General features: G+C 46.8%; 1 protein-coding gene across 2 annotated transcripts in view; it reads right to left on the bottom strand.

The window, feature by feature from the left end:
* Positions 1-15,875, bottom strand: part of LOC108245428 (matrix metalloproteinase-16) — a 56,537-nt gene extending 40,662 nt beyond the window's left edge. The window contains exons 1-5 of one of the 2 annotated variants that reach the window (XM_017432325.3): positions 15,781-15,875; positions 5,805-5,953; positions 5,325-5,339; positions 5,108-5,230; positions 1,457-1,761 (exon numbers count right to left, since the gene is read on the bottom strand). In XM_017432325.3, the coding sequence (XP_017287814.2) occupies positions 1,457-1,761; positions 5,108-5,230; positions 5,325-5,339; positions 5,805-5,908 (547 nt within the window). In that variant the 5' untranslated portion in view covers positions 5,909-5,953; positions 15,781-15,875. Of the gene's footprint in view, positions 1-1,456; positions 1,762-5,107; positions 5,231-5,324; positions 5,340-5,804; positions 5,954-13,867; positions 14,232-15,780 lie in introns of those variants that run through there. The other variant, XM_017432328.3, reaches the window with a different exon arrangement.
* Between the last annotated feature and the right edge of the window lie 7,045 nt (positions 15,876-22,920).

Below are 22,920 nucleotides of genomic sequence, written 5' to 3'. Positions count from 1 at the left end.
GTAAGCGGACTATAATTTATAAACAAAGCCACGTGGGTGACAGTCATTGCTCCCATTGGACAGAAAGACGGGGGCAGCGGTTGGAAATAAAGATGGACGTCCTGCGTGCTGGATTTGTTACCGCACCATTTTGAAATTCAACAGCAGCTCATTCAACGTCGGTTTAATGACGTTTTACTTCGAATTTTGGAACGGCAAATGTGGAGGTGGTGTTAGCATTAGCAGCAATAATGCTATTTGTCCCATGATGCTTAGCAACGGTGGCCTGTGAAGTCCAAAAAGGAGCGTGCTTTACGTAGTTAGTTCGGTTCAAGTCCGGTCTGTGTTCACACCAGAACCGGACCGAGACCACCTCAAAAAGCGGGTCTCAGTCCGGTTGACTGTATTCACACCTGCACAAAAAGTCTGAACCAACGCTGGAAGCGGATCAAATGTGTCAGGTCTGAATACGACCTTAACGATTCATTTAAACCAGGGGGGTCAAACCCAGCGATGCAAGGGGGCCAAAATTATAAATTTGGTCCGAGCCAAGGGCCAATCATAATCAATATTTATTAAAAATTACATAAATTAATTAGTTTTAGATGTATTATGTCAACTCATTCATAGAGAAATATCAATGACCTTTTCCCAGTTACAGATTATACAGAATTTAGAGCAAACAGACTTTAATGAACACAGACAAATAGATCAAACTTCAAAAAGCTCATCATTAGCTGTCATTTCTTACGCCTCACTCAGCTTTTAAATGAAGTTTTTAACATTAAAACAGACAAAAACCTGATCATACAGAAATTAAAACTATATATTGTTGGCTTCAAGAGAAAACTTCACTAATTAGGCTCAGTTTTTTTAAACAAAATAAGAATCAGAGACTTGATCTGTTCCAGACTAGAGGGCCGGATGAAATGTTACAGAGGGCCGGATCTGGCCCGCGGGCCTTGACTTTGACACGTGTGATTTAAATCATAATAATCTCCAATGATGCCGTATTAATTCCTTAAAAAGAGAATAAAAAGTAAATTTATCCGTTTGTCTCACAGAATTCAGGTATTGTCGTTTAATGAACGACTCGGAGCTGAAACTCGGCGTGGTAGTCGCTGAGAGTGATCCCCAACACAGAAACGACCGTAACTCGGACAAATATACGGAAAAAAAACTGAAACTTGGAGTGGTGGTAGCTGAGAGTCATCCCAGATTCCTGCTTTGAGCGCTAACGGATCGCATGAGAGCTGACAAAATCACAGGAGGTTGTACCAGATGCTGTTTGACCAAAAAGGCCTCATTTCTCCACACAAACTGATCCTAAACTTCGGCCTGAAAGGCGGCGGGCGATAGGCATCCCGGGATAGTTCCCAAAGGAAATTCCAAACTCTGCTCGGACTCGTCTCAGCCTGACGAGTCCGAGCAGGGAGCAAGACTCGGCCCAGCGGACCAGACCAGAACCGACACCTACCGTCGTGGTGCGGGTTGCCCAGCGTCCACGGCTCGTCTGAGTCGAAGTGCGTGTCGCCTCCTATCCCCGGCCCCGGGAAGTAGGCGTGGGCCAGGAAGCCCCCCTCGCCGTCGAAGGGCGAGCTGTCGCCGTGGAAACCCGAGGCGAAGATGATGGTGATGTCCACGTCCTTCTTGGTCCGCTCCAGCTCGCTGTAGGGCACGGCCTCGAAGCGCAGCGGCGTCACGCTCTGCCACACGTCGAAGGCTCGCCGAATGGCGTCGTGGGTCTCGTCGGCGCCAACTTTGGGCGTCACGTTCTTGATGCTGCGGGAGGAAGTGAGACATGAGAGGAAGCTGCCTACGACCTACAACCCTCAGCTACTTCTGCGTTAGATTTTAGGTCAAGATCTCACAAAATAACTGAAGTTTAGCCATTTTGACTCCGAAAGTGTTTCATTACAATCATGAGATATTTTGCTAACAGACACAGCCAATAACGCCGTCCTCGGCTGTTTTCTCGCCAGCAGAGAGCTAAATGGAGCGATTTGTGAAAGAGAACAGCCGAGTCGTCCCCCCCGCCAGCTCCGAGTTGCTGCAGGTGTGCAGAAGACGGGACAACTTCCTGCCGCCGGAATTTATTTCCTAATTAAGGATTATCAACAGCCCGCTGCCTGCTGGGAGCGGGGAAGCCTCTCGCCGCCGAGTCACGCTCGATTAAAGATAGGTGTCGTTTACGGCGCCCAACAAACACGAGCGGCGTCTCGTTAAGCCGCAGGTGTCTGGCTGATGGTCGTCCGTTGAGCGCGGCGGGGAAAATAAAGTCTGCAGCTCGATTTTAAGTGTTTCAGGTTGGTTCCCGTCTCCTCCTTCCGTCCTACGCCTCCTCGCCTTTTGTTCCTCCTTTTTTTTCATTCCAGCTCTTCACAGTTTGCCTGTCAAGCTGTCATCTTCCATAACGGGAAGAAATATCATCAAAGAGCTCTTCGTCTGCTGCCGCGTTTAAATACGCCGGGAAATCTGTTTGTCTTTCATTAAATAAAGAATAAAAAACACATTTTCCTCAGAAAAATTTAAATCTGTATTTTCTTCTGAATTTAGGTTCAGCAGAATGATTTAAAACAAAAAAGATGAAAAGTTGAAACTGGAATCAGTCCGTCTGCCTGTTTAAAGGCTGGCAGGTAGTCACAGGGCTGTTTGGGATCATGGCGTGTACCTCACTGAACATGGACGACAGGAAGCTGAGGACAGAGTTGTCTCAGGAGCTCAGAAAGACGATGATTGACAGCAGGTTAAAGACTAGAAGACCGTCTTCCAAGCAGCTGGACGTCCCTGAGACTGCAAGGGTCCACAGGACTGGACATGTCCACAAGAGGACGAATAATACGAATGGTGACCAGAGGTGAACTCCAGGGTCAAAAGGTCACCATGTCATAAAAAGACCCAAGAACAGAACCCTGGGGAACATGGTTCTGAAACAGGGGGGTCCTGGATCTGTTCCAGGTCCAAAGAAATCTCAAGACCATCAAGGCTTTCAGGAAGCTCGTGGGTCCAACAGGACCACAGGATCCAGCGCGTCCTTCCTCGGGCCGAGGCAGATGAAGAGGCTGAACGGAGGCTTTAAAAGTTCGGCTGCCATGTTGAAAAGCGATGCCGACGATCCTCGGCGCTGTAACGGCACCCGGCAGGGAAGCTGCGGCTAATTAGTGCCGCCACACAGGGAAACGAGCACACACCTGGGGAGGCCATGCATTTCTCATGCTCTCCAGCAACGTTGTTTGGGATTATTTTCAGCTTCGAGGCAGAAACAAGAGACTCCGAGAAGCAAATATCGCTTTGAGTATCAAAGCAGCTTTTATTCTGTTTATTACAGCTTTGACTCATTTTATTTGTCAAAACAATTAAAAAACCTCGTTAAGATTTAATGATCTGACTCTGATTGGGTTTCCTTCTTCAGGCTTCTCGCAGCAGGAAGTGAGTCGGGTTCGGAGGCCATCTTCTCAGTCTGTTGAGGATCATTGTCCATCTGAAGACCCGTTTGAGCTCAAGCTTTAACTTACTGGCTGAGAATGCTCTTCACTCCTGATCCATGATGCTGCCGCCCCCGTGCTTCACACTCAGGCCTGAAAGCTTTCCCTCCAAACGTAACAATCATCTTGGCTGATTCCTTCTGATTTTCCCATGATGCAATACAAAGAAGATCAACGAACCAATCAAACGCCTCCGAAGCCATGACATCATCATCACCTGGGCTTTTCCCAGATTGTTTAAAAGTCAGCGTATGTCGACTCGTGACTTTAAGAAAGCAACATAAAACTTCTCTCTCCTGTATAAACAGCTCTGAGGATCCAAACTGACCTAAAACAGGAAATGTTTTAAAGAAGAGTTGATTTTTAAGAAGTTCAAACACAGATTCTTGTTTTGTTTCTGTCCTTAGGAGCAGAACAAACAGGAGCAGTAATCAGCTGTTTTAGCTTCTACTTAAAACCAACAGCATCATGCGATGAATGTTTAACTTTCTCTGTTTTCTGTGTTTATTTTAACACAATAAAAGCGTGAAGTTACGGTTTCCTGCGTCCGATCCTGGATGAACGGAGCAGCTGCGGATCCTCGGCGCTTCGGCGAGAACCCCTCTGCCTTCCAGCAGGGTTTCCTCCTCCCGCTGCTCCCCCGCTCCTCACTTCCTCCCGCCCTGCCCTTCATCCTTGGCTCACGGGACTCGTTTTAAACCCGATCCCAGGCCAATTCCTTCTCAAAAAATGAGCAGCTGCATTAATCTGATGGTGTCTCATACTGCTTCTACAGATATATCTCCAAGGCAAAGCAAAAAAAAGGTAAAAAGAAGATCAATTCCAGGAGATTATTTGATGAAACGTGAAGCTGGAGGCTGACAACGCCAAATCTGAGTTACTGCCACTCGGATCCGAGGTTCGGGTTCAGCTGGGAAAAGACTGAATGTTTTCCACGTCAGGGGAGGGAAACGGTGGATCAGTGGTCAGTGACGAGGTCTCGTAATCCTGAGGTTGCAGGTTTGAGCCCAGGTTGCATCAGTTCGGGCATCCGGCGTAAAAGAATCGCCAAATCGTTTGTGCAAGAGAGCAGCTGAAAGAACTTTCTTATATCAGGGGGAAAAATGTTAAAAAGTCCTCATTCAAATGAAAAAATGGGTATAATTTAGACAGACTTTGAGCTAAAATTGGGCGTGGTAGTAGCTGAGAGTCATTCACATCACGTACTCCGAGCGTGGCGTTCCAGGTTTGATCAAATTCGTCATTTCTCATCTCAAAACGAGCCTGAAAGGCAGCGGGCGATATGCATTCCTTCAAAGAATCCCAGTTTTTTAAATATTTTTTCCATAAAAAAGCAGCTTCTTCAGTTTTTGGTTTCCAACACAGCTTTTCCCAAAAACAATCTTTCTATTTGTCGTTTGTGGGAAAAACTAATCTTTTCCGAAACTCCTCCATCCACACAAACACAGAGAAGAAACCTAAATTAATGCAGTAACTATGCCAGGCCTGTAGGTGGCGCTGCAGGGAACGAGGCGGGTACGAAATGCAAACAGAACCAGAGTGGCATTTCACGACATTTCCACTCTGGAAGTAGTTCTTGGCAGAGCAAAGGACTAAAACGTCTAACGCAGAAGAAGAACAGAAGAATCTGGTTAGAGACCCACCTGTAGGTGATATGTTTATGTTGCCACTTCTGCCCCGTCAACGCGAACCGCCTCTTCCTGACGCTGAACTTCGACGCCCCTCCCACCTCATCAGGAACCCCACACCTGGGCCTCTTCATCCACCTGCACACGGGAGGTCAAAGGTTAAACAGATGAACAGATTTAAATGGCGGCGGACGGATTAGGGAACACGGGTGGAATGGTGACGCTGCCTCACCTTATGGTGTTATCGCTACACCGAGCCAGAGAAGCAGAGGGGGAAGAAACAGACACTGTTAGCTTTTATTACAGCTGTCAGTCCATCGGCACGGTTCAGCGGACAATCTGAGCTTGTTTACCGTTTCTAACAGCTGAGAACAAACGTAAAAAAAGATGGCTGCTTCTGGAGTTAATGTCGCCGTTTTAAAGATTTCTATCAGGAGTTTTGACCACCGAGGTCGTCCCTGATCTTCCTTTTTTCCTCCAACGAACGTTAAGGCGCCGACTTTTTGCAGCCTTTGATCCGACATTAGATTTATTTTCCCTTTGATCAAATTAAAACTCCCCGCTTGTGCGCCTTCAGAGAGCAGAACAAAACGGTGATCATTTTTACCGACCGACAGCGGCAGAGTTCAGGAGGAGTTTCACCTCCTCGGCTGCTCGCGTCTCTTACAAACCCGTTAACCAACGCTTGAAGCCCGGATTAAATGGAACTTACTCTATGGTGTTGGTGTCCAGGTTCCCCGTGACGTTGAGGCCGTAGCGGCGCTGCATGGCAGCGATAGCAGACTGCATGACTCTGGCAGAGCGCAGCACCGACATCCTGGGGTCGGCAGGCGGGAGGTAGCCGTACCTCTGGAGCCACGTCTGAATTCGAGGAAGGAAAGAGCAGAACATTCGATGTTAAACGACGTCTCTGACTGGAGCCAAACAATCTGCAGCTGAGATCGGACTTTGCACGTGTCGACAAACTCCCAGCGGTTTTTTTGCACAACAAGTTTCTGCAGGAACTTGTTCTGCAAAAGTCTCAAAACGTCCAGCGACAGTCGTAGTCGTCATGGAGGAGACGGTTCTCCTACGTTCCTTGCGCTCCTGATTTAAGGAGAACTTCCTGCAGACTCCAGGGTTCTTCTTAGAGCTGGAAACATGTCGGCACGTTTAGCTTTTACCGCTACGGAGAAACGAATCTCCAGCTTCAATAAGCTTCCAGAGAAACGGCGAGCAGAACTTTTAAACCTGGATCCACAAGACGCATCAGCAGACTTTACTTTTATTGCTTCCCACAAAATAAACTCGAACGCCACAAAGAGCAGCAGCAGAACTCCCATTTGTCTTCATTTCCAAGAGTCTTTTCAGATGTTACGATGTTTAAAAACACTTTTTACTCTTAGCAGATGTTTCAAACAGACTATTGTACAGAAAAACAAGACTTCAGATGTGCAAAAGCTCCAGAAAAGACCTCACAAAAAGGGTAAAAAGAGAAATACATTTAGGCTTTTTAAAGATTATTATTAATTGTTTGTAAGACATATTTAATTTAGACCGGAGAAGAGAGCTCGAATGGAATATAAACTGAATATTTCTTAGAATATTTAGCGAAACAAAAGCCAAAAGCTTCTGTTCTGCAGAGCTAAACGCCGTCTTCGTGTGCGATGTTGTCGAAACGCTTCCGTCACGCCGCCGAGAAGGAAATTCACTAAACAGGGAGGACGAGGAAAACCATTAGTCCGCTGAGGAAGAAATCCGAGTCTCGCTGTCATTTCTAAATATAGACATGGGATTTTTGTCATTTTAAGGTAGTGAAATTAGGAAATTACAGCTTTAAATTGGTAACAAATGACCCGATTCTAAAAAGGCACATAGGTTTTACAGAGTCGGCCATTTCTATGGATACACCTTAATAAAATGGGAATGGTTGGTGATATTAACTTCCTGTTTGTGGCACATTAGTATATGGGAGGTGACCATGGCGGCCATTTTGGATCCAACTTTTGTTTCTTCAATGGGAAGAGGGTCATGTGACACATCAAACTTTTTGGGAATTTCACAAGAAAACCAACGGTGTGCTTGGTTTTAACGTAACTTTATTCTTTCATGACTTGTTTACAAGTTTCTCACCACTTATAGAAACCTCGTCACACGCTGACAGCAACACCACAGGAGAAATGCGAGCACAGTAGTTTCAGGTGCTGCTCACCTCGTATCTTCACAGCAGAGACGATCGCCTTCAGATGACCCCAAAGATAAAAGTCTAAGGGGGTCAGATCGGCCATTCAACTGGCCCACGACGACCAATCCACTTTCCAGGAAGTGGAAGTGGGAGAAGAGGGTTGCGTTGACAATCCAACACAATATAAGTGGTGAGAAACTTGTAAATAACTCATGAAGGAATAAAGTTATGTTAAAACCGAGCACACCGTTGGTTTTCTTGTGAAATTCCCAATAAGTTCGATTTAACGGTGTTGCGTCCTGCAGGTTGCACACCAGCGCAGCCTTCGTCAACGCGTCCTCTCCGTGTCCTCATGTCCACTTTTCTCCGTCCTCCTCTGCTGGAAGTTTCCCCCTCGGCCTCTCGGCGATGAGAACATTACGATGTTTGTCAGGTTCATTGGTGCGATTTTCATTCAGCCGCTCTGCTGCTGGAGCGCCACCCCCCCCCGACCCCCTCCGCTGTAATCAGGCTCCAACAAACAAGATGTCCTGACACACATCAAGGCCGGCGTTTGGCGCCTCCTTTAACTCGTTCGGCCTCATTTCACCGTTTCTAAAAGCAAACGAGGAGCTGAAACGCACCACGAACCTGGAAGAATCAGATCTGTCCCCTGACGAGCAGTAATGTAAATAAAAACCTGATTGTAAATTTAACCTTTTATGCAACTGAAACGAACCTTAAAGCTCTTCTTGTAACTTTTACAGCCCAACATTAGATGTGTTTCTGTTTTTATTTACATTTGGTCAGAATTCTAGTCGTAAAAAAGTCACCGTCTTTAAATTTCCCCCTCAGTCTGGCTCTAATCTCCGTAAAGAAGTGGCTCCTTGACGTATGCTTTGCTGAATAAGTCTGTTTCTTTTGTCTTATTGTTCTCTGCTGCCCTCCGTTCCTCATCGATTCGCTCCTTCACCGCCGTGATCTACGCTCGCCGGCGTTCTGCCGACGTAAGGACTCCTGAGATGCGGGAGGCTCCAGCTCGACAGCCTCCTTTATTCAATAAGACAAAAATTCCTCCCCCGTCCTCCCGCTGGAGACGGATAACGAGGCGACGGCGGAGGAGGGGAGACACGAGCGCCTGTAAACGTACCACCGAAGAAGAACGGAGGGTTCCTCGTCCAGCAGGAGGTTAAGTCTCTGCTGAAGCAGGAAGATAAAGAGTCCAGCAGCGGCGCCCTGATGGAGGCAGAAATCGCCGAGACACGTCGGGACGTATTTTTGGGGCGTTCTCCTCGCTGAACTTCACTTTGAAGTGGGTTCATCTCAAACTTCAAACAGGAAAACAACCTGGACTCACATCACCTTCCTGCCCTGATCCACATCTTCAGCTTCACTCCGAGGGCTGCTGGGGTTATTATCGCTCAGTCTGGAGGGCGATCATGTTGTGTGCACATCTGTCTGTCAGCAAAATATCTCAGGAACCTTCAGGTGCTAATCTCTGGAGTCAAGACAATTCAAGATGGCCGCCACAGCTCAGACTGAGCAAACAGAACTGACACTGAGCCTTAATGTCCATCCGTCCATCCATCCATCTGTCCATCCATCCAACCATCCATCCATCCGTCAATCCACCATTCATCCATCCGTCCATCCATCCAACTATCCATCCATCCACCCATCCGTCCATCCAACCATCCATCCATCCGTCCATCCGTCCATCCAACCATCCATCCGTCCATCCATCCGTCCATCCATCCATCCGTCCATCCAACCATCCATCCGTCCATCCGTCCATCCATCGTGAACAGGAAGTACAGACATCTCTCTCTCCATATCCACCTCTTCAAACAAAACAACAAAAACTGGGCTTTTATTAGCTTAGCCATTAGCCTAGCCCGCCTCTTTCTCCATCCTCCGTTCTCTACGGCTGACGGTGCCAACCACCTGACAGGACGACCCGTTAGAGATGACAACAGGACTTTATTTTGAAGGCCCGAGCGAGGAAGGTGGGGAAACCGTCGGCGTGTGTGACAGAAACGCTGCCTCCAGGCTTCAAAACCGGGCCAGAAGCTGTCAGTCACGGCGGCTGCAGCTGCTTTCAGGTCTGCTCCTCTAATCAGGAAAGGATTTCGGTTCAGCCAGGAACGCCGACGGAATACGATTAGCTTCCTGCTAGGAGAGCGGAGCGGCAGAGGACCTTGCTCCGAGGGCTTTCTTTTTCCAAACACAATAACTCCAACAGAAAGAAAGGAGACTTCTTTAATGATTCTTCCTTATTTGTGCCTCTTCAGGAAAGATGATAATCCTGTAGTTCAGCTCGTCTGTTAGCAAAATATCTCATGAAGCACTGGATGGATTTTAATGAAACTCACAGGAAGTGATTCCGACACAAAGCTGGCTCTTGCAGACTAACTTCTGCAGCCTTTGTGCCGTTTCATCCGTTCACACACCGAAACATTCGGCTCGTTCAGGAGACGCTGCTGGGACTTTCGGCTTTTATAACTTTTATACTTTTTAAAAATATTAACCACTTAAACCAACAGAAACAGATTTGGATCGCTTTAATTCATTTAAAAATGTTTGTTTCATCAAACCGGCTCCATTTCTGTCTTCTTCTGCTACTTTTAGCTGTAGCATTTAGCTAGCGTTCTGCTTCTTTTAGCTGTAAACAATCAGTTTCGCCTCAGTTGGCCAGTTCCAGCTGCCTCCTTTACAGAAAATACGATTTCCCTGTCCAGTCCAATCCAACATGGCCGCCACAGCTAATCTCAGAAACAGCTGCCGGTCTCGTTTTTACAGACACCGAGCGTGGCAGTAGCTGAGAGTCGATGTGAAGATCTGACCTCCGTTTTGTCTCAGCAGAATAAAATCTAACGCTCGGCGGGCGATATGCATTCAAGGCGAGCTAGGCTCCTAATTTGTTATTAATCTCTGAGTTATTCTGGATGTTCAACAATAAAAAAGCGCCTCAGTTTGTGATAAAACGCCTAGACCGGGGCTGGAGGCACAGGTGAGCGGTGAAAACATGATCCCGTCCTCCCGGGGCGGCTCGCTGCCTCTGACTGCCCTGAATTATTTATCCGTTACACACAGGACCACGGGCGAGTGTGCCAGGGTCGTCAAGGCAACCGCTGCCTCTTCCTGCCCACACTGATAACCACAAACCCACACACACACACACACGCATTAATCCAAAGTGCTGTAGTTTGATTCATACGGTGGAAAAAGCTGACTTTTAATGACCAAACTCCTGTGTGCACCTCCTGATTACTGCGCACACACACACACACACACACACACTCCTGCGTTATGCATGTCATGTCCACCATCTCCACGGCCCCATTAGGATGAAATGCCACAAAAATGTCACCTAAAAATGCCACAGCGTCGATCATACATATTGAAGAGCGGCTGTTTGTAAGGGTTCAACTTCGAGGTGGACCCAGAACCGGACCAGAACCGGACCAGAACCGCCGCCGCAAGGCTGCCTGGTGTTTACGTCAAACGTTTATATGTTAATGTTGGGAGGAGGCAAAAAGAAGCTGCTCATTTCAAAATAAAAGCCTCCTTTAAATGACGACGAGGAGAAGTAAGGTGAGGTTACAGCTGCTGGTGTTGGGAACGACTCTCAGCTACCACCACGCCAGTCGATCAACCGTGGCGGCCATCTTGACTCAGGTTGACCCCAAAAACGCCCAATAACTGCGTTCAAAAAGTTTCATTCCAATCCGTCCAGCGGTTCGGCAGATATTTTGCTAACAGACAGAAACACACGAAACTAAAACCAGGGCTCGGATGAAGGCAGCGACGGTCCGACGGGACCCAAAATGGCCGCCGATGCAAGAGGAAGTGAATCATTTTTCAGCTCCAGGCGCTTCAGCCGAGACGTGGCGAGCAGATAAACAAGTTAATATCAGCGGCGATAAGCGGCGAGCGCTCAAACTTGATCGACGGAGAGACGGCGAGCTTGGCGTGAAAACTGTCCTGCAGGAAACTCGCCGCTCACGCCAGAGTTCAGGAGCCAAACCTGATGACATCACGAAGGACGACTCTCAGCTACTACCACACCGAGTCTGAAGGTGACAGGTGTGTCGGCTCAGACAGGAAGTCGTTCTGTTCCCGAGGCTCCAGGTGTCGTGTGATTGGTCAGGAGTCGTTGTGGGCGTGTTTAAGAGCTTTAACGGCGCCATTTTGTTTCTGCTGCGTCGCTGAGAAGCAGGAAATCCAACCGTCCAGCAAAACTTAGAAACCTCTGAGCCGCAAGGAGACGGAGGCGGAGCTTCAGGGTCGGGAGGAAGTGCCCAAACGGCGTGTTGTGGCTCAGTCGGGAAGCAGAAATCTGTACGAGGCCGCCGGAGGAGGAGGGAGGAGCTTCCCGGGCGTCGACTTCTTACAGAGCGCCGGAGCCTTTAGGCCGCTCAGCGTCTTTAAAACTGCGTGTGTTTCCCGAGGCTGTGGTGGCCATTTTTAGCAGCCGCGACTCTCAGCTATTGCCACAGTTTTAGCTCTGCACCTGGAGCTGCAGCCATTTTGTAACGTCAGTACAGGGAAATATTTTACTAACAAACAGGCAGACAGGAGCAGAAATCGCCCCTCGTTCTGCACAAACCCAGAAGTTAATAATCTCCACCGGCCGCCGCGCCCGAGTCCACTCATCCGTCCATCGGAGGCGAGATGCGTCAACGCCGAGGGACGCTTTAAGCACTTTAACGTGAGTCAGCGCGGCGAGCTGCAGCTGATGCCTCAGGCTTTTTAAATTGAACAACACCTTAACTCCGCCTCCGTCCGAACTGATGCTGCGCCTCGACAAAGTTCTTTCTCCTAACGCCTTTTTAGTCCGCTGCCAAAACTGAGAGAAATAAATGATCTTAAAGCTTAAAACAGAGACCTGATGGATTTAAAGCTGCGTCAGGAAGACAAATAAAAGGAGAACCACCTGAAACTGTCCTGAGGACTGTGAGGACATCTGTGTCTCGGTGATTGACTCCATCGGCTGAAAAGAGTCATCCAAAAACAGGAAGTGGTCGAATAACGGAGGAAGCATGAGCGGTTACGGCTCATTTCCAGGAAATGCTCACCTGCCGCCTCCCTCCATCGTTACCCTCAGCGACCCGCAGACACCAGGAGACACATCCGTCCCCTCCGTCCCCTCCGACTGCTCGACCCCGAACAGCCAAGCGCCGTTCGTCCAAACAGTCTTCGGCTGCAGGGCCACGTGGACGCCGCCGCCGCAAACTGATCCACGACACTTTTCTGCACGACAATCCGCTCCGGCGCCAACAGGGAAAAACGCCGTCCCGCTCGCAGAGCAGCGGAGCACTCTCAGGGGACCTGCGAGCGTCTCCATCAGGTGGACGTGTGTCCTGAGTGACTGCCGGGACACGTGGAGGACGCTGATGTCCACACGGACCGTCCTGCTTCTCCGAAGCCCAGCGGCAGTTTGGGGACTTATAATTCTCTAAAATGATCAAATAAAACTTAACAAGTGTGATTAAAAAGGCTTGTTAGGGTCACACCCTGAGAGCACTCTTAACGAGACAGACAGAACCACAGGAAGCGGCGTCCGATGGTCACACGGACGGTGTTTTCTGCAGATCCTGAAGCTCTGAGGAGACAAACCTAAAAGCTTGGAGCTCCTCGGATGGAAGAAAGAAGTCCAGCGGTTTCATTTTTAAACCTTTCCGGACGCGAGGAGGAGGACAGAGACGCCTAAAGTCAGACGCTTACAACAACTCTGTCGTCTCGCCAACGTGTGCACGGTGTACCAACGACCGATGGAAAACCGTGATGGATAAGAACCAAACTCTTCCCTGACGGAGAGGCACCGATTGGCAGCTGTCGCTAAAGACCCGTAAACAGAATCAGGTTTTTTTTTTAGTGAAAATGAGTTCAGCGCTCGATTGTTGGCGTGAAAAATCAAAGTCAGGACTGCGCCGCGTTTTGTTGCCAACGCTTACAAGTCTGTTTGTTTACATCCGAACGAGTCAGTAAAATAATCCCCAGGCGCGAACGGGCTCGAAGACGTCCTGTAACCCTCTGCTACTGACCCGGTTGGTCAGAGGAGGCATCAATCAAAGGCCCGAGCGGCCATTTTGAAAAGGTGGCATTTAAACCTGAAACTCCCAGGGGACACGGGAGCGTTTTAGACGCGTTCCTGGTGATTAAACCGTTTGACTCTGGTGAGTTGGAGCAGGACAACCTCCAGGACAGTGGAGTTGGACACCCCCCCGTCTTAGGGGGCTCGAAGACGGGACCCCCCCCCAAAAAAAAAAAAACCCAATCATTTAAGGATGTAGTGTTAGAAGTACTCTAGGTGTTGATTAATCCATCCATCCATTTTCTGTACCAGCTTGTCCTTTCCGGGTCATCTCCAGGGGACGCCCTGGACAGGTCCATCGCAGGGAGACAAACGAGACAAACCATTCACGCTTCAGGAGTAACCACGTTGATTTACGTATGAGAGAAATAACCCAAAAGGCACAAAGTTGCGTCTTAAAGTAAACTTTTCCGGCCCCCCTTCCTTCAGGGGAACCTGGTGGCCCACCCCCAAGCAGAAAGCTCTAGGTCCGGCCCTGCTCCTCCTCGCGCGCGCCACGGAGCCGAGCAGGAGCAGGAGGCTCCTCTCCTCTTACCTCCACACTGAACGGCTGCTCCTCTCCGTCCGCGGCGCACGCGCTCCACAGCAGCAGCAGCAGCCGGAGGCACAGCGTCCCCACCCGGCCCCTCCTTACAGCGGCGACATCATCGCCCGGGAGACGACGGAGGAGGAGGAGGAGGAGGAAGAAGAGGAGGAGAAAAAAAACAACAAAAAACGGGAAGATCCGTCGAGTTACGGGCGCTCGGCCGCGGCGCGCGGGAGGAGGTTGTCCCCGGGGCCCGTCAGCAGCCCCCCGGTCCAGCAGCCCCCGGGTCGGTCCTCCGGTACAGCGGCCGTTGCTCCTGCAGGACTCGTGCAGCCGAGCGGCATAGCTGCCCGTTTTCAATCGCCTTTTTTTCCCATCCACTGCGCATGCGCCGCTGCCTCTCTCTCTCTCTCTCTCTCTCTCTCGCTCTCATAAAAACAAACCTGATCCTGGTTCCGTTTCACCTCGGAAAGACTTTCATTTACATTTAATTATTTATTATTCGACATTACATTAAAACAGGCATCCCCACAGATTAATATTAAAGTAAATAAAAGTCGTTTTCCCCACTTCTTTAAAGAATGCCTAACAACTAAAAAATTAAGATAATTAGTCTCGTGTAATATCGCGAGATCTCGCACGATCTGTTAGCGCTTTGATTGCCTGGTGTGAATCACTCTCAGCTACTACCACACCAAATCTTAGCCCAGCAACTCTAAAACCGACCGACTTATAGCCCCTTTCTGTGTTCTTGAGCTCAGCTAGCTGTGGCGGCCATCTTGAATCAGATTGACTCCAAAAGTTAATCACTTTTAAAGTTACATCCAGCGATCATGTCCTGAGAGTTTCGTTGAAATCCGACCACTGGTTGGTGAGATATTTCGCTAACAGACACGCACACCTGCAGGAACAAAACAACTACATGATCGCCCGCCACCAATGAAGGTGGTTTGATTAATTAATGAGATATTTAGCCCTAATTGGACTGTCTGGTAACACATTGTGCAGATTTTATTGATCTGGGAGTCGATGTTCCCAAACTGAATGTTCCTGTTCTTCAGGATCCACATGTCGGTACCACTTCAGAACCAGAAGAGGGCGATGAGAAGCCCTGGTCTTTGGCTCGTGTCCTCGCCGTCCTCAGCGGGAGTAACCTTGGACCAGAAGTGGACTCAGTACGGCGGCACATTTTCTGTAAAAGTGATGATTTTCACCACCTGATAAATCCTGCAGGCAGAGCGCGTTCCAGGTCTGCAGGATATGAGCAGTAACTATCTTACCTGTTGTAGGTAGCTCGCTGAACAACCTCAGCTTGGAGGAATGTGTCATTCTGACCAGATTGATGAGCTAACGGCTAGTCCAAACACAACCAGACCGGATCGTCCAGTCGAAATCACTCAAATCTACAAATAAATAAATAAATAAAACGTAGTAAGTCATGCTGCTGTTTGTTTTGTGTTACAGTTAGTTCTGTGGTTATTTCAGAGTGATGCAATAATAATGATGTTCGGGAGTGGTCGGTGGTTGATGAGGAGGAACAGGTAAGATATCGTTTACAACAGCAACGGTCCACCGGACGGCAGCAGTCAACCAGACAGCAACAGTCAACCAGACAGCAACGGTCAACCAGACAGCAACGGTCAACCAGACAGCAACAGTCAACCAGACAGCAACGGTCAACCAGACAGCAACGGTCAACCAGACAGCAACAGTCAACCAGACAGCAACGGTCAACCAGACAGCAACGGTCTACCAGAAAGCAACAGTCAACCAGACAGCAACAGTCAACCAGACGGCAACGGTCTACCAGACAGCAACGGTCAACCAGACGGCAACGGTCTACCAGACAGCAACGGTCAATCAAATGTCCGTTTGATCATTTGGCATCACGAGTGAGTAAGAAAGTTGCTGGAGTCACGTACCTCGTCTCACCTCGATGTTGCTCCAGAACCTTTAGAAGAATCGGTTCTTTAACAGGAACGTTGAGTCCGATCCAATGACCCGGATCGATGGTTTCCCACTCAGCTGCACCGTTAGCCTGCTGAGGAGGTTTCAATTAGCTATACACACACACACACACACACACACACCTCTGAGGAATTCTCACTAAACGAAAAAAGAAAAACTGCATTTAAAGTTTGTACCAACTTCTTATATTAAAGATGGACTCTGTGGAACGGTTAATATCTTACCTGCTGTAGAAAAGCCTCAGGTTGGATTACTGTCATCTTAAAAAGCTCAAATGACACAAAAATAAGATCATGTTCCTGCAGGAAGTGCTCCAGGTGCTACAGCTATCTGCTAAATAACCATTTGTTGTAAAACTGAGGGCCTATGGGACAACGTTTGCAGGAACCGTTGAAAATGGAGCCTCAGCTCTGCTCGGACTATCCGTTAGCTCGTCAGTCTGGTCAGAGTGAAACGATCTGTAGCCTTTCCACATCCACCCAAAGGGCTTTAAATGGGCTCGTTGTTCTGAAAACATCAAACGTTTGAGCTCCTGTTCAGGTTTTGGTCCAATAAGTGAAGACAGAGACGGCTGATATGTCTCAACAGCGTCCTCAGCTGAGACGCTGAGAAGGTTCTGCTGTCACTCAGAGCAGAGTGTTAATGTGGCCGAGCAGCAGGGGGTCCGAGACGCCGCTCACAGGTTGTTAAAAATAAAGCTCACATAAATAAACAACATGACTCACGTCCCAATTAGTTGCCAAAAATTGTTGTTTTTGTCGTTTAGTTTTCATTGCTGCTCTGAAATACGAAGCTCTGCTGTATTTTCAGTCACGACAGAGGTTAACGGATCCAGTGATCCTCTGTTTTCTTTCCAAGCCGACTGCTTGTAAAATAATCCTTGTTGTCCTAACAGAGCTCTTCGCCCTCAGACTGCTGGTTTACTTGTGGTTCCTAGAGGCTCTAAAAGTAGAACAGGAGGCAGAGCTGTCAGTTCTCAGCTCCTCTCTTGTGGAACCATCACCCTGTCTGCTTTTAAAACCAGGCTAAATAAATCCTATAGTCGGGGTCGGTTTGGGTTTCCGGAGTTATCCTTTAGTTCTGCTGCTATAGGCTCAGACTGCTGGAGGACAAACTGTCCACATGTCCTTATCCACAAGCTTTTCTTACTTTTAGCTTCTAGACAGCCTTTTGCTACTTTTAGCAAGGTTTTTATGTTCAGCTTCTAGCTAGCCATTTGCTATGTTTAGCTTGTAGCTAGACTTTTACTACTTCTAGCTTTTAGCTAGTCTTTTACAACTTATAGCTAGTCTTTTTGCTACTTCTGGCCAATTGTTTGTTACTTTTAGCTTGGCTTTTCTTAGTTTTAGCTGCTAGCCAGCCTTTTGATACTTTTAGCAATGTTTTTGCTACCTTTAGCATTCTTCTGCTTGTAGCTAACATTGTGTTACTTTGAGCTATCCTTATGCTACTTTTAGCTAGCCTTTTACAATGTATAGCTAGTCTTTTGGTACTTTAAGCAATGTTTTTGTTATGTTTAGCTCACATTTGTCTACTTGTAGCTAACATTCTGTTACTCTGAGCTACCTTTGTGCTAATTTAGCTAGCCTTTTACTACTATTGCTGCTTTTAGCTTATAACTAATGTTTTTCTCTTTAGAGTTTACTTCCGTTCTGCTTCATTTAACTTCAACAACTCAGTTTTAGCTTCTTTAGCACTTAGCGGTCACACTGCAGCAGAAGATGTCATTTCTTTAGCTCTGTTTACTCTCAGTGTTTACATTTGCAGCTATAGGAACTACACCCAGACCGCCTGCTCCCGTGTGTCTCAAACCTCAGCCGTTCGAGGTAGAGCCCGGTTCTGGTTCTGGTTCTGGTTCCACTGGAAGCTTCCTCCTCATTTCTTTCCACCTGTGCTGCTCAGGAAATCTGCTGGCTCAGCTTAAAACTTTAGCGTCAACAGGTGGAGGCGACCCCGTTAGCAAAATATCTCCTGAGCAGCTGGACCTGATTTGAGCCGAACTTTCAGAAAGGAACTTCTGATCCGGTCAGTCCGGTTCGAGACAGTCGCCGCAGCTAATCAACCCAAGCCAACACAAAAAATGGCTACAACTCGGTCAGCTTTACAGAAACTGAGCTGAGAGTCATCCTCAACATGTCCTCTGAGGGTCACGTCTTCTGATACAACATTGTTTTTAAAGGATTGACCAAAATGGCTGCAATTCAATCAACATCTGAGCCTTAAACCGGGACATGAAAGTCAGCGGGCGATATGCATTCTTTCAGGGAAGCCTAGGCCTTTAATTAGTTGAGTGTTTTTCTCAGTTCCAGTCCCACTCAGACTCTCTCTTCCTGTCCTCTTGTTAATAACTTCCCCTTTCCCTCTCCAATCCTGAATACCCTTCAGAAAGCCTCCAAGTCGTCCTTCCACCGGCGCTGAGCCTTGCCAGGACTCTCGAACCCCACCCCCCCTTTTGCAAACACGACTCCGTCACCTAACTGCTGCATCTGCGCCCAGTCAGACCTCCTGAATTTCCTGGCATCGTAAATTCAAAGCATCCCATCTGTTTCCTCTTCTCAAGGAGCGAAAAATAGGCCTGAGCTACGGCGGAGGGAGGCCAGCAATCTGCAGAGGATAAACCGATCCCGACTTAAAGGAAAAGGCTTTAAATTAGAATCTATACATTTGTTCTGCTGCACCAAAAAAGGCTCATTTTCCTTCATTTCTATGGGATAAGCCTCACGTCAAAGGAAGTTTAATTCCCTCGTTCGTCCTGCGTTTGATGGGACTGACGGCTGTTTTATCGGCCAGCTGAGGCCAAGAAATGATAAAAACCTTTCCACAGGTGTATGTTTTCTGTCACACTTACTGCCTTCCTAAAATTGCACCAATACAGTTTGTAACATAAAAGCAGATTAGTCAACAATCCAAACCCAGCCTTAAAGGATCCCTACAGAAGAAATCATCATAATCAGACTGAAATCCTTTAATTGTTGCCATTTTCCTGAGCTCTAAGACACCAAGAGCCACGAAAAACCAACACATCTAGACCCCCCAAGAACCAATCAGTCGGCCATCGTTGATGTAATTACAGCTGATCTCCGTTAACCCGTCCAACGGCTTGTTTGAACCTTGGACGCAGAAATGATCCGGCTCTGAACCCTAAATTGAGTTCCATGCAGATTCTGTTAATTCCAATTCATTCGGAGGACTGTAAAGGCTGAAAGCTGCGACTAAAACACAACAAAGACAGTGATGGATCTGATTACCACCTCAGAGAAAACTTATAAAGTATCGTTAAAGAGAGATCCGGACTACAAGACTGTCCGACCCATGATTGTTCAGATAAATCACCCAGCTGTTAATCTTGTTCAGTTAAGTGAAATAACCCACAGCAGTATGATCCGATATAATAAAGTTCAGACGCCGCTGCAGGATCGGGGAAGAGTTCGGAGCTCGACTGGCTTCAGAGACGGAGCGTTTGGGAGATAATTTGTTCCCGGAGTCCTCGGGGAGATTTGTCCCTGGGATTGTTTGGGGTTACTATAACCCTAAACGTCTCCGTGTTTCCTGAACGGGGCTAACGTTTGTTCAACCGCCCACCGGCCCTAAAACCTGTGACCGAGCTTCAACGTGAAATTGGAAATGGGTCGATCGGCGCTCCTGGCGGTCCCTCACGCCGTCTCTGTCTCTCTGTGGCTCGCAGTAAGGAACTCTTTCTTTTGCAGAACTGTGATTGTGGGGAAAACAGCAGGTTGGTGCCATATCTGAGCTGTGACCACTTCCTGTTTCCTGCTTCCTGTCTGTGTTCAGGTGGCGTCTATCACCTGGAATACTACATCTTAAATAAACCCGTTCTGGTAATTAGCATCATCAGCAGGAAGTGAGGACATCAAACGCTTCCGTTGACCTAAATGGGACCAAAGACCCCATTGATTTACATGGAGGACGCTTCAAATCCAATTCAAACTGTACGCCATTTGAAATGTCTCGTGAACTCAGGACTGTGATCACTGGACTGATTAGTCACTTGGATCTACTCGATTCAAAATGGCTGCCACAGCTAACTCTGCAAACACAAAAAAATGGCTCTAAATACGTAATTTTTTAGAAAACGTCAAAGTTAAGTTTATTGTGGTGGTAGCTGACATTAACGTCCAGCTGTCCCCTTAATGCTAAGAGTTCCTGAAGTTCTGTGTTAAAAATTCAAAATGGCTCCCACAGCTAACACAAAAACAGCTATAACTCAGTCATTTTTAGCAATATTGAGGTACAATTTGGTGTGGTAGTAGCTGACAGTAATCTGCAGCTGCAGCTCCTACAGTTCACCAACTTTTGTGTTAATAATTCAAAATGGCTGCCACAGCTAACATGAAAACGGGTATAACTCGGTCATTTTTAGCAGTACTGAGCTAAGATTTGGTGTGGTAGTAGCTGATCAGATCCTTCAGTTCTTCGGGAACTAAAATCCCGTCGCCTCCTGAATCGAACTTTATTCTCCCCTGTATGTGAGCCGCGGTGAACCCCGTTAGCCTGGCCAGCTAATCTGCGCCAACAGCTGGGTTACCGGAGCCCCACTCAGAATAAAACTGAACTCAACTTGTGAATTACAGAAATAATTCCTCTTCTTGCTGTGACCGGTCTTAGCTAACCCACTTTTGCGGGCAGCTGTAAATTGGTCCTGAGTGACACGGAGCGTTGCCTAGAGCCGAAACCCAATTTAGCAATCAGAGAGGACCGGTGTAATAACCGCTTCAGGAAGCTATAATCAATTATAATTGCTGAAAGCAGAGTGGAGAGCGCGTTGCTCACCTCGCTGCTGTGGTTTCATCCATTCAGCTTTTCTTCAGCGCCATGTTCCACCTCACCTTCTACCGCAGCCCCGGAGCACATTTATTTTATTTTTTAATTCCTGGACACAGACCAACTGCTAATTTAATAAAGCACAAAAAGTAGATAATTGTAAATGCCGTGGTACGATTAGATTCTGACTAATTGGGAGACACAGCTGCATTACTCACACAGACGTGATTACATTATCGCCCGCAGCCTGTAAACAGAAAGGGCAAACAGCTCAGCTTCTTCTCACTGCTGGTTTCCCGTTAACCACTCCTGCCAACTTTCTGCTTTTTCAGCCGTTCATGCATCAAAACGTTCGGCTCATTCAGCAGACGGCTGCTGTGACTTCTGGTTTTTGTAACATTTATATTTCCTTAATTATTTACTTTTATTTACAAATATTATCCCCATAGAAATACATGGAGATCTCTTCAGTTCCTTCAGAAACATTTATAACTAAAACTATGGCTCCGTTAAGCTTTTAGCCAGGTTTTTTTTGGTTCTATCTTCTAGCAGTTGTTTTTTATTTTATAATTTTAGCTAACCTTTATAGCTAACATTTCACATTTTTTAGATTTTACCTAGCTTTCTGTTTCTTTTAGCTTTAACAATTAAGTCTCAACTTTTTCAGCAAATTTTAAATTTTACTGCAGTTTCGCAAAACAAAAAGCTAAAGGTAGCAAAAGGTTAGCTAAAAGCTAAACATAACAAAAGGCTAGTTAAAATAATGCAGTGAAAACCAAGACAAAATTAGTAAAATGCTAACAGGAAGCTAAATGTAGCAAAAGGCTAGCTAAAAGGGTGTATTTAAAGACTAGCGCAACGTAGCAAAATGCTAACAGGAAGCTAAATGTAGCAAAAAGTTAGCTAAAAAGGTGTATTAAAAGGCTAGTCTAAAGTGGCAAAATGCTAACAGGAAGCTAAATGTAACAAGGCTAGCTAAAAGGGTGTATTTAAAGGCTAATCTAAAGTAACAAAAGTTGAGTCATTGTTCAAACTATAACCCTACAAATGAAGCGTTATAGACAGAAGCACAAACTGATAAATTGTGTCAGTCTGTTCACCCTGACCAACATGGCAGCTTCCCCACGGAGACACCACACACACACACACACACACACACACACACCTGTGACAGCATCACAGGACGCCCACCTGCTGCTTCTGACCCTGACTCACAAACCAAACGGCCAACTGGGGCGAGAATGATGTAAAATGTGTTTATGTTGCTCCGTGAACAGACGCTGCAGAAGGTCACATCCTGTCAGATTCTGTTTGTCCACCTTCATTTAAAAAAAGGGTGATCATGTAACTGCCTATGGGGGGGGATCACTCTCAGAAAGCAATCAGTGGACGAACATCTGCAACTCATCGCCCAATTCAAGATGTCCGCCAACACAAAAATGAACATAATTCAGTCAGTTTTACAGATACTGGGCTAAAGTTTGATGTGGTAGTAGCTGAGAGACAACTGGCTGCGAGGGCTAAAAGATGGAGGATAGTGACATTTTTACGGATAGAGACTGCTTCTTTGTCCTCTTAAGCTACTTTTGGTTTTTAGCTAACCTACTGTTACGTTTTGCTTTTAGCCTTTTAGCTTGTGCTTTGCTACTTTTAGCTAGGATTTGCTACTTTAGGCTTTTAGCTCGCATTTTGATACTTTTAGCTTTTAGCTAGCGTTCTTCTTTAAGCTTTAACAATTAAGTTTCAGCTTCTTCAGCTAAGCTAGTCAGCATTACATGGTAATTTTGCAAAAAACAAAAGGTAGCAAAAGGTCAGCTAAAACAAAAGTAAAACAGGTTAGCTTAAAGCTAAATGCAGCAAAAGTCTAGTCTAAAGTTGCAAAATGCTAACAAGAAGATAAAAGTAGCATAAAGCTAGCTAAAAGTAATAAAAGGCTAACTAATGCTAGTATTTGTTACCTTTGGCTTTTAGCCCGCACTTTGACAATTTTAGCTGTTAGCTACCATTCTTCTTTTAGTTTCAACAATTAAGTTTCAGCTTCTTCAGCTAAGCTATTCAGCACTCAGCTCTTTTATTTTTTGCAAAAAATAAAAGGTTAGCTAAAAGAAATGTAGAAAAGGCTAGCTAAAAGCTAAATGCAGCAAAAGTCCAATCAAAAGTAGCAAAAGGCTAACAAGAAGATAAAAGTTGCAAAAAGCTAGCTAAAGTTGACCTAAAGCTAAATGCTAAAGGTATCAAAATGCTAGCTAAATTTTAGTAGTAGCAGAATGCTAACTAGAAGCTAAAAGTAGCAAAAGTTAGCTAAAAGCTTA

Source organism: Kryptolebias marmoratus, linkage group LG21, assembly GCF_001649575.2.
Source record: "Kryptolebias marmoratus isolate JLee-2015 linkage group LG21, ASM164957v2, whole genome shotgun sequence".
NCBI classification, from domain to species: Eukaryota; Metazoa; Chordata; class Actinopteri; order Cyprinodontiformes; family Rivulidae; genus Kryptolebias; species Kryptolebias marmoratus.
The sequence above is the reverse complement of the archived record's forward strand: the minus strand, read 5'-3'. Positions and strand labels throughout refer to the sequence as shown.